Source organism: Aquila chrysaetos, chromosome 19, assembly GCF_900496995.4.
Source record: "Aquila chrysaetos chrysaetos chromosome 19, bAquChr1.4, whole genome shotgun sequence".
Classification (NCBI taxonomy): Eukaryota; Metazoa; Chordata; class Aves; order Accipitriformes; family Accipitridae; genus Aquila; species Aquila chrysaetos.
Genome location: NC_044022.1, coordinates 9,372,499 through 9,384,631, shown reverse-complemented (window position 1 = coordinate 9,384,631; position 12,133 = coordinate 9,372,499). Strand labels below are relative to the sequence as shown.

The following is a 12,133-nucleotide window of genomic DNA, read 5'->3' as shown; positions in this document are numbered from 1 at the left end:
CTCTCTCTAAAGCATTTGCATTGTGTCTCCACATGATAGATCCAGAAATCTTCTATTATTTGCAGTAGATGAGGAAATTAAATAGCATGGTCTGCACACTTTCCCTTACACTTTTAGAAATAGTATCATACTATTCACCTGGCAAGAAAATGCAATTTTGGAGGGCAGAGGCTCCATCCCACAAAGCGCAAGTACAGGAAGGACTCACTTTATGGCCTCAGAGGTGCAAGTTAGTTCTGCTGTATTTATCAGGCTGAGCAGCACTGTCTGAAGACCCTATGTGCATGTCTCCAAAGGGCCCGTCCTCCTCTGCTTGACCAGCAGCCTCCACCCAGATGAGTTAAGGAGAAGACGGCTTGCTTTTCCTGCAAGTCACTGTTCTCTTGAAGACATTGCTTAGGGTAAGGGAAGAGAAAAAAAAAAAAAAACCACATTTCATCCATTTCTGATGCAGAAGCAAACTGCAGGCAGGAGATAACGTTGACATTGTGGTGCTCCAAAGCTGAGAGTTGTAACTCCAAAGATCTGAGGAGCAGAAGGTAGGGTTGGGTGGATGTCCAAAGCCCAACGACAACCATCAGCTTGTTGTCCCTGCAAAGAGAGCCTGGAGCATGTCCAGAGCTTGGGTCATAAGCCCAGTACAAAATCTAATAAACACATTATAACTTTTCTCTGTCACTTAGTTGTTTAGCACATTGAAGTTATTTATTTTATAAAGGAAAGAAAGATAGTTGCTGCTTCCCTGGTTGCATTGCTGGCTTCCCCGTTTGACTCTTGACCATAGGATGCTCCAGCTTTTGCTCTTGAGCTGTGGGATGGTACCTGGTGGGAGATGTTGGGTGACCATCATGCTCTTTGTTCCCCTGAGGGGGGCAAGCACCTCCAGAGCCCAGCTTCTGGCTGCAAGTGCCCTGAAAATTGCATAATTACTGAACTCAGTGCTTATGTTTATAGTTGTGATGCTGCATTCAGCCCACTGCAGCACACAGAAGTAAAGATCCATACAGTATGCTCACCAGTGGCAGTGTTTTTAAACACTGAGGGAAGTGCAGTAGAAGTGCTGATCTTGACCAACAAACTGCTTTAAACATCAGTATTCCCAGTTGTAACTCTTCTCTTCAGTGAGACCTCACAGCCACTACCAGTTGTGCTCATTCCTTGTTTTTTGAGGAAACCAGTATGCTGGATAATTCAGAGGAATTGCAAAGCCGCAAGTGTGATTTGGCATGTCCCTGGACATGCTGGTTTCTTCACAGGTGGTTTGCTGGCACAGGTTGAATTTCATTTTATGAGATGATTGCTTCACGAATGCCAAATCCAGCCTTTTTGTTGCTCAAGACACTGAGCTGCTGGTGCTTGTGTAATCTGGCTTGGTCTCTTTGGATGGTGGTCACACGACTGCCTGAGGCCTCTCCTCCGTAGCTCCGATTTCTCCCTTGGGCTGACCAAGGAAAGCGAGTTTCCCCAGTGCAGTCAAGTCGTTAAGTCCCATGAGGATCTGCTTGCCTGCATCACACAAGGCAGACTTGGAGAGTCTGTTTGCAGGTTACGAATTTCTCTTGTGATGGCTTTATCGAGAGTCCATGTGAGCCTGACAGGCATCACAGTGGCTCCTGATGCAGGTTGAAGTGATGTTATGTTGGAAATGAAGGGGCTCTGTCAGTCATCCTGGAGCTGAAATTTGAACTAGACAACCCGCACGACCTTGTCTCGAGGAGCTACAAGAGAGGCTGTTGTACAGCCACACAGGGATGCTCCTTGCAAGATCATTTCCAAGCAGGACAAAGCATCACTTTGGCTGCTCCAGGCAGCATTCTCCAGCCTCGCAGGATCTTTGAGCTCATTCTGCACTGAAGAAATGGATGAGAGATTTTCTGCTCCAGTACGTGAACTGCCCCCTTTGCTCCAAAGGTTTGCTGTGACTGTAGAGAAAAGCTGGCAAGGAACTGGGCACATTAGGAGCACATGCATTAAATACCACCATCATCTGCTCTTCAGCGTAACAACAGAGGAGTTGTGTTCAGGACCCACACCTGAGACACCCAGCACGGCAGAAGCAGCAGCAATGTTGAAAATTATTGACATTTCCTGCACCGATCAGGTTTATCGCACACCCTTGTTTCACTGCGCCTTCTCAACGACACCGCAGGCTCCCAGAGGGAGTCCTACAGCCACCAGCAGGAAGGAGCTGCTGCCCTGCATTGCTCTGCCCATCCCCGGGGATGTCTCCAACCCACAAAGCTCTCCAAGGAGAGCTTGGGAGAAACTCCAGGCTGAGGAGGACCTGCCTAAGACCAGCTTGTAGGAGACCAGTCCTCACTGGAGTCCCACAGGGCAGGACTGGGGGTGGGTAGAGGAGCAGGGGTGCCCCACTCTCACCAGGACCAACAGCTGGGTACTGGGAGGTATGCAAGAGCACCCCGTGGTAGGTGTGCAGAAGATGTTCCTGGTGTCACTCTATTTACTGGCCTCCATAGGAAGGGTTGTGGTTCCCCCCCCCCCCCCATTGAACTTGCCAACAGCAGCAGGTAGGTACAACAGAAATCAAACGCTGCTATTAATTTACATGAGCTGGGTGAAGCATAAGCAAAAGGAGTGTGAGGGATAAGGAGCTGGAGATGAGCATTTGCCACGCAGGTTCCTTAAGGAAATCACCTTACAGAGATCCCTGATTGCACCCTGGAACCTGGAGCCGTTGCAGTGGTTTGGGTGACATGCAGCCTGAAAAGGGGAAAATTGCATTGGGGTCTTGCCAGGGGTGCTTGGGAGGCAGGGAGAAGGAATTTGGTTTTCATCCACCTATACAAAGCTTTCGGGTACACACAAACATGGATTCAATTTATATTTTGCCTATTTCAGAAATAGAAATATTCTCCCCCCCCCCCCGGGGGAAAGAACTGAATTCAGTAGCAGAACTCCCCGTGTCAGGCAGTGTGTTTTCCTACCTGCTCCCCCACCTCACAGACCACAGCAGCAGCTCTTGCTGCTCCAGCAGTTGTTGGTGACTCTGGCATGAGCCACATATTTGAAGACCGACTATAACGACTGACCTGCTGGGGCTCAGACCCAGTTAAATGTTTTTCTGGGGGGGTGCAGACCACAGTGGCCCTCAGCACTAACCTGCCCCCAGCGTTCACAGGCTGAGGCTCTGCCCTGGTATCATCACGGTCACCATGGCCAAGGAGAGGCAGATGCTCCAGGAACTGCAGAGAGGGATGATGTATGAAATAAATCAATAAACAAACATAACAAGAAGAAATGAGTTTCCCTTGACTCCTTCTGCAACGAAGTGATTTATTTCATGCTGAAACTCTGTGCACGCAGGACACAGCAGAGCTGCTCATGGTTAGCATGGGCTACATCTATAGAACTATTTCAGAGAAAGGAAAATGTCAGCATGATAAAAATGGAAAGTGTTAGCGTGCCACGTGCTGCCAGGAAATGGGGCTGCTACCCTATTCTAAACCCGGATCAGACTTTTAATAAAAGTTAACTTGTTCACTCCACCCTTTTCTTCTGACATTTAAAACTAATTTAGTGGGATACCACCCCCCTGCTGAGGGCCAGCAAGCACTGCCATAGGAGGCTGCCAGCGTTGGGGAGGCATGCAGGCTTTCATTCGCTAACTTGCCAGCACACATCAACTGCTGAAAAGCAAAGCAGCAGCAGAGCTTCAGTCATGCCATCACAGAAACTGGGAAAAAACCCCCAAATGTATGTAGGTTTACGATATTGTCCTCCGCAGCTGAGGCAGCGAGGCGGCCAAGCCCTGAGACCCAGGATGTCTGCACCCCAGCCACTGTGTGCCCACCTGCCCCCCACCAGCTGCAGCCCAGCTGCTTTCAAAGCCAGACCCTGCTGCAGCCACAAATGCAAAGGCTACTTGTGAAATTAGAGGAAAAACCCATGATGAACTTTCGCAAGGACCAGCAAAGTCACTGGCCAGCCACCAAGTGTGGAAATAGCACAGAGGCGAGGGGGACAAGGAAGGAAAACACCACTTCAAGTGGTGATCAAGTTGCTTTCTGCCTTACAGACCAGGCACTGCTCTTGCAAGCTGGGTATTCACAGGCATGATTGAATTCACGCTTTCCTTCCCTGCAGGACAGCATTTTTCACCATACAACTCTGCTACAACAATACTTCAGACAGACTTTTACCTACGGGTAAACACCAATCTGCTATTTCAACAACATCCTCACCAGGGCAAAATCCTGACACCCCCTGAGGTGACCGAGAAACCTCCTGTGGTCTTCCCACAGGCATGATTGTCACCCTGCATGGAAGACCACGACAATTTTCAGCCATCAAGCTTATACAAAGCAGCTGCAGCAGAGGTGATGTGCCCAGGCCAGGTCTTCCAGCAGCCACCAGCGGGGAGCTGCCTTCCCAGACCAGCTCCTGCCAGCCACCAGCAGTGGATGCGAACCTGCACCTTCCAGCTAACAAGAAGCAGCCAATGTGATCTGTTATAGCTAAGACCAGAGCAGCTACATTTTGAACAAAGCTATCATCAGCAGTGAGAAAGAGCCCAAAGCTTTCATTACATCAAAATCACTTTCTTTCAGGTTTCTGGTTTTAACTCTGGCTGCTAGGGTACCTTACACTTCATCTTGCTCAATTCCCACTCTGCAGGATATCCACCAGAGAACTTCAACACTGACAACAGAAGCTAAAAAGCATCATAGGCAGACATAAGCAAAGGCAGCACAACAGTAAATAAAATCCTTGGGAACATTTTGCAGTTGTACTGAAGATGCATTTGCATGAAAGGGTCTTCTTACCTTTCACTGTTAGTACCTGAAGCAAACACAGTCTTAGAGAAGGCTACTTCAAAGTGGCAGTTACTGCAGAAACACTTGAAAATCTGGCTAGAGATAAGATTCATGGAGGCCACTGTGCCTTGGTTCCCCTGAGCACTAGGAGCATCTCTAACCCCTCGCACGGGCGACGCAGGCAGAGGGAGGCTGCAGAAACAATTTTAAAGGAATCGCCCAAGTGCTGAGCAAGCCAGTCCCGAGGCCCGATGCTGGCCTAGATGTGCAAAGCAGCCCCTGAAATCCACAGCTCTGGACTTCACGTTCCTCTCGGCATCCTGAACCCAAACCTTGTCCTCCAAGGGCTGAGCCAGGGTCTTGCTTCAACTGGTGGTGCCCTAGTTAGAGGCAAGGGAGGCTTCCTTCTGCGCAGCCCCCTGGCTCTGCAGGGGTTTCAGCAGGAGGCTGGCGATGACCCACAGCCCGCCCGGCCCACTCGCAGTCCTGAGGTCCGGGGGACATGCCCCCAAAACCCTGCCAGGATGGAGAGCCCACTGCACACAGCCCCTCCTCCATCGGCCAAGCCAGAGAGCTGCTCCCCGCAGGAGGCACAGCAGCGAGCACCCACGCAGCGTCCCAGTTCCATGGGAGGCTCGCGAAGCGCTGAGGCAGCTCTCTCGCTGGGCAATTGTCAGCTAATGATTTGGACACATGTTGTTAAGGCTTTGGCAGCCGCTGTTTCAGATCCAAGTCCTCCGATGGATCTACCCGCACGGTTCCCAATGCAGGAGGCCATTGTGCAAGACGGCACCGTGAGAAACACAAGTGTTTCCAAGGTTTGGTATATTCCCAGGGGATGCTAGCTGAATTTGGGAATAATTCAGGTGTCCATCTACTTAATTATCAGCTTCCTTAATTACCAGCTCCCATCTTTTCCTTCAAGAAAGATCCGTTCTTTGCAAATCCAGCCTCCCATGGCTTACCTGATCACAGGACAAGACATTTACCTGGAAACTCCACTTTGGATTGGTGCCACAACATGAAGTAAACTTCTCAGAGAACTGAAAAAAATTTCCACTAGCAATAAGCAACACTGATCATCAAATGAATAGTGATTCTTTGGATTAACGTTAAAACCCATTTATTCAGGCTTTTGTGCAGGGTGCACAATTCAACGCAGTTACGTATACACAGTATGCACATCCTATTAGCGTACAAAAAGGCAAGTAGCAACGGGTGCTTACACTGGAATGTATGTACAGACATATTAAATTGGGAGTTTTACATTAGAAAATTATCTGACATTATTCATGTATCATCAGGGCTATTAGGAATTGTGTAGAAAACCAATAAAACTTGGAAAGTATCTACTCTTATTTCACTTTACCCAGGCTGGATATAGAGTCAGGCTTCCCACACTACATCATTTGTGGGCAAAACCTACAAGATCCTCCAAGCACTTTGAAGGGTCACATCACATTTCACGCTAGCACGTCCCATTACATGTTAAAGATTAACATATTAGTATTATTTCCTGTTTTTCTGGGAAGAACAATGGCTTAAATACTTCAAAAAGCTAATTTTCTCCTGGGAAAAGACAACAAAGGAAAGATTTAGAGAGACCATGAGAGAACCAAACATTAACAAAATGTCATAACAGCACTTCTGGTCCTTCCAAAAAACTCTTCATGGACCAGGCAGCACCTAATTTAAAGCGCTGTAAACTGTCCAGAGTTACAGAAGCACAATAGCAGGCCTTGGCAGACCCCAGGTCTTCTGCTGATCTTTACCTTGTTCCTATCCTAAGGGCTGCAAGAGATCGTACTTTTGTAACCTGCACAAAAAGACACAGAGAGATCAAGCAGATTTAGCAAACGGATACTAAACAAAAACAATAAATAGAAATATGCAGCAATATTGTAAGAGCCATATTTCACTCCCTGTAACTATTCTGAATTTAATCTCCAACTGAATTTTGTTTCTAAGACATCAGCAGAATGAGGGAGCATCAGAAAAAGAATGATTTAAGAAACAGATGGTTCTTGTGGCCAAGGCCCCCAAGGACACCCAGAACCCATCTTCATTGTCTTTCAGCTTGAAGAGCAGGTCCGACTCTCTAACTTCTCTTCTATGCCAGAGTCAAATTTTTACAGATACCAGTACAGTTTTGATGACAAATTTTAGCATTCTAAAGAACCTAACCTAAAATCCACCCAGGGAGTAGTTTTAAAGGGCTAATTTGCTAATGCAGATGACACAAACCACAGCTGAGTGCGACGTAGGTAAGACTGTGTTAAAACTGCTCCCAAAGGTGACTGAAATAAGATGCCTTGTGCATAAATATACCAAATATAGGACATATCTGTAGAACATTCAATCACAGCCAATATGATTGCAGACATCTCTTCTTTTTAGCACAGCACACATGCCATTTGCTGTACAAACTCTGGGGTTTAGTTTATTCAGTTTGTTGCCTTGCATGAGCATTTTGGAGAAAAGGTAAGGACAGCATAAAGAATCTCTCTCAAATTTATTTCTCTCCTAAAGTTTAAAGTTCTCTGGTGGAAATCTTTACAATGAGTCAAAATTTACCTGAGTGAAGATACATTTCAAAAATGTGTATTTTCCATGTTGATTTTAATGAAAACTCATTGTTGAAGTGGCTTGAAAAATATTTTCCTTTTAGAGAATGACTTCCTTTAATATATTATATCATGAATAGGCAAAGAATAATCAGTATTTTAAATTCACCCTTCCTACAGTGCAAACCTCTCTTTCCCATTGTTTTAGAGAAACACTTCAGCTATAAGTATTAATAAATCAGAATTTTATTCAAAAGGAATCAGGAAAAAGACTTAATTACCAGATTCTCTTTGTCATTCAATAAGCATAGGAAATCAGTTGCTATTCAAAAGTAAGAAGCCCTCAATAGCACTTTTTTTAAATTTACAAGTGCAGCTACAGCATGTAACACATAGGAATGTCATGTCAAATTTTATACCACAGCCTGTTTCCCCACACAAATAGTCTTCTGGCACAGAAAGTCAGTGGGAACTTCCAGGGCTTGAGCATAAGCAAATAAGAGATGTGGTTAAGATTCAGAAGTACTAAAACCACCGTGGTGTTTTAAAAGCTGACAGCAATTCCTGGCCAGGGATGGGGAGAAGAAACGGGCTTCTGGCAGTGAGTGAAACTGTACAGCGGGAAGGTACCACTGAAACCAGTGAAATGTTTCCTGGTACTAAGAGCTCCTCAGAAACAACCGGCTTTTGCAGGACAAAGACAAACATGCAGATAAATAGATCCAATTTTGCTATCAAGGACAAAAAACTGAACCATATTCACTCTGCATGCTGTAATATTTTTAAAATAATTTTTTAAACACAGTTAGCTTTAAAAAGCTTGATTTCTAAAACTATTAGAAATCAAAGTTTTATACAAAAATAAGTAGCAACTTGTGTATTTCACTTTAATATAGCCATTACAAGGCCTGATGCCACATACTATATTAGAAATCTCCAGTTTAACCATGCTATATATATTTTTATATATATATATATGTATAAATTACCGAGCTCAGTTAAACGCAAAGCAAATTATACTACCTTTTCCTCAGAAAATAGTTTAATCCATTAAGCTCCAGACTGCAAAGCTAGTTGCAGCGTCATAGGCAGAACACAATTTTACAAAATCGCTGGGGAGGAAAAAGGCATTTTTACTCTTAAATTGATAGAATAAGCCACAACAGAAGTAATTAAAGAAAATATGACTGAAGAAATATATGGTATTCTCTTCTCCAGTGCTCTCTAAAAAAATCCAGCAAATGTCAATAAATAAATAGCCTGGTGAATTTTACCAAAGTACTTTTCTACCATAAATTTAGTTTGATAAAAAGTCGACCTTGCCGTACATAGCTGCCTGCCTCTTGTTTTCACCCTGTAGTCTAACTAGTCAGCTAATGCAACATAGTTCTTCTTTTGGTCAGTCTTTAGGCTTAAGCTTTTTTCCCCCCACAATTTTTTTAAACTTCTAATTATGCAACATCTTCCTTCCCTGTCTTAAATTTGCATTCACATACTTAAAGTTATTTAATTGCATTAAAGCTCTCGATGATCTAAACTGAAATCTATTCTTCAGGTTAAATAAATGACATGACACACTAGCAAGGACAAAAAAAAAAAACCACAAAAAAACCCAACAGCAGTAAAGCAAGGCAAGTAGTAAGAACCAGTTCAAAGACTGGGAGAAAACATGGGTGAAAAGGGCCACCCAAAGCATACAGAAGCCACCGCTAGAAAGAAGGTTCTCCAGAATTTATTTTCACGGCCCCGTATTAAAATGAACGGAGACGGGTATGAGATCTTTTCCCCCGACACCTGCCACTGCTTCTTAAAGTCAGGATGGGCTGAAGAACCACTGGATACCCAAGTCCACAAGGGTGTCTGCGCTTATGCTATAGAGGAGTTCAGCTTTTACCAGGGTGACCTGCAGACAAGGTTGGAAGCCAGGCAGGAATATGACCATAACTCTTAAATGAGTCCACAGGAAAAAGTCAACTACTTCATAGTTTTTTTTCTTTTTAGTATTTTTACATCCAGGACAACTGTTGTGCAGAAAAGCAAAGCCATAGCACCATGCAGCTGTGCCCAACTACTCTGCTGTTTGAGCGGGCATAGCCATCCTATTCCAGTGCTTTCTCTTGCATAGTCCAGACAGACAGATAAGCTACACAACAAAAGCACAGGATTTCTCTCCCACCTGCTCCCTTGCGTGACTAGGGCTAGGCTCAAAGTTGAACCTCATGGCTATAAACACTGTGATTCAGATCTTCCCCAGTTTTCTGCATGCATTAATATACTTGTTTTCTGACATTTGATGTTCTCCAGAATGCTCCTAGCAATTATTAACTACTCAATACAGCTACTTCATCTATAAGGCAGCATATACTATGTGTGCCTGATAAGAGAACATGTAGCCAAGATTAATCCAAAGATTATTCCAGGAAGTAGCAGTAATAGTTCTAAATTTAAATATGATGAGTTCGCTGGCTTTGAAAGCAACACTGTAAGATCCCAAATGCAAAAGAACAAAGAGGAAGAGCTGTGTTTTTATATGGTGCAGAAGTACAACAACTGGCACTCAGCAGCGAGATGGATGCCCGAAACACTGCAAGAGAAGAAATCCAAGAATTCGAAACGTGACTTAAACTGAAGAAAAACTATAAAGGACAGGAAATATACAGCAGAAGTACCGATTAATCATATGAAGATTTCTTATCATTTTTAGAAATTTTTCTGATGTGTGAAGAAGCTTGCTGTCCTGCCGCAAATCCCTAAACACTGAATCTGCTCGCTCAAACATAAATGAATTTGTTCCCAGCAATAAAGGCAGCAGCAGCAGGATTGACTGGTCTGTGTATTCTGGATGTTACCTATGCATTCTCAACTTACTTTGTTGAAGACCGAAGTGCACTTGGCAGAAAAGTTTTCAGCCTCAGCCCCGATGCAAATGAATTTCTTTCTGGCAATACAACTGCAATTACCATATTCATAGAGATTATTAATTAATCAGAAGTGCTGCTTAAGTAAAAGTGCAACTATTTCAACTCATCAGTATAATGTATTTTAAGAAAGCATTTGACATAGTAGTCAATCATTTACTGGAAGCTCAGTTTAGTAGAATATTATTGAAGTTATAGATTAAGTAGTTAAATACTGTATCAAGTTTAATGAAGAAATCAAGGGTGAATAAGAAGCATGAAAGCTGAGGCCACAGGGAGCTGTAGACTTGATACAAGATCCCGCAGAGTTCAGCATATGTAGTCATGGAGCCTATCATGCGATTACTGTTTCACATAGGTACGCATGGGTTTCGCGTTGCTGGAACAAGCAGCGGGGCAGCTAGAACCGTGCATGTACACAACTTATCTTGTCAATGCAGAAATGCTCCAAGGCAAAATTATCAGACCGCAGAGGACGTCTTCTGCTGAAATTTAGCAAGCTATAATAGAGGCCAGTCTGGGTACACATGGCCTTAAGAACTCCAAGACGTTTTAGTGCTGGATAGCAAGCTTTCTAAAGCCTTCAGCTAAATATTCAGATAATGGCAATTCCTCTCATGTAAATAAGGTAGTTTAAAAGCAAACAAAAAAGCCCCAAATAAGAAAAAAAAAAAAAAAAAAGGCAATGCCATTTTCCTACCTCTGAGCTTGATCTCTTTTCACTTGATCCACTTATCCAGAGCACAGGGAACATTAACTCTTACGCACATGTGCATTAGGAATATTTGCACCGACTAGGCCACCTCCTTTGATGTGCATTTCCTTGTCCCCTTGTTTCTTCTGCTGCCTAAAGCCTACTGCTGTGAACAAAAACACTCTGATGCATTATTTGTATAATATAAACACCTAATGGAATCCCAGCAATTCAAAATGCTCCATTTCGCTTTGCTAACTTTGTCTTTCCCTAAACCATGAGCTATGTGGGCATAATCTATCTCTTCCTGAGTATCTAGAATATTGCAGGCACTGCTGCAAATATTGTGGTCTCTTCTTGTGAAGAAATTTGATGGTCTGGGATTAGAGTTTTGGGGGGAAGGCTTTTTGGGCTTTGGTGAGTCCACTTCATTCACATTAAATGAAACATACACATTTGATATGTCAGCAATCTCTTTGCATGGAAGGAAGGAGAAGCAAAACAAGCCGAAGTTTCTCTAACTGCACTCAAAAGGAGCAGTTTGTCAACTCAGAGTCTGCGGATGATAAAAGTGAACACAAGTGACAGGCTCCATGAATCAAAACAAAATCAGATAACTGGCCTATGCCTATAGATCTGGACTCAGCTCAGTGAAATGAAAAGTGCAATTCCCTCCAACAAATTGGCTGCTGAATTTGCTCAACAAATCATTGGTCTCACATAGTGAATTTCTGGATGCTGCAACAGTACACTGAAAAGGAGTCTTCAACACAAGTGAATAAATGGGCCAGTTAAGGATTCTACCTCACATTTGTGTTTGGGGTTTTTTTGGGTTTGGTTTTTTTTTCTCCTTATAGCCTTTACCATTACTCTTCACCATTATGCCATCCCTTCCAGCCCTGAGCTGCTCCTTGCTGCTGACTGGGTCCCCAAACTGGGTAAACAACCAGTCCTGTAAAACCCACATGCTTGCAGACCAATTGGTTGGGGAGGAAAGGTGCTGCATTGGCCTGCTTAGAAGCAGAGCAGAGGGCCAAGCCGCCTGGCAGGTCCCACAGCAGCCAGCCAGAACCATCTCCTAGCCACTCACCCAGCTGACCAGCCAGCACAGCATTTCAGCTGGGAGGCAGGTGCTCTCCATCTCTAAGCACAGACAACAGAATATGCTCTGAGGCAGTCAAA

The 12,133-nt window shown here is 44.2% G+C and overlaps 1 protein-coding gene across 2 annotated transcripts in view; it reads right to left on the bottom strand.

Moving 5' to 3' along the window:
- Positions 1-5,881: 5,881 nt before the first annotated feature.
- RDX (radixin) overlaps positions 5,882-12,133 on the bottom strand; it is a 49,531-nt gene continuing 43,279 nt past the window's right edge. Inside the window, exon 15 of one of the 2 annotated variants that reach the window (XM_030042914.2) lies at positions 5,882-6,591. In XM_030042914.2, the coding sequence (XP_029898774.1) occupies positions 6,555-6,591 (37 nt within the window). In that variant the 3' untranslated portion in view covers positions 5,882-6,554. Of the gene's footprint in view, positions 6,592-11,089; positions 11,118-12,133 lie in introns of those variants that run through there. The other variant, XM_041118559.1, reaches the window with a different exon arrangement.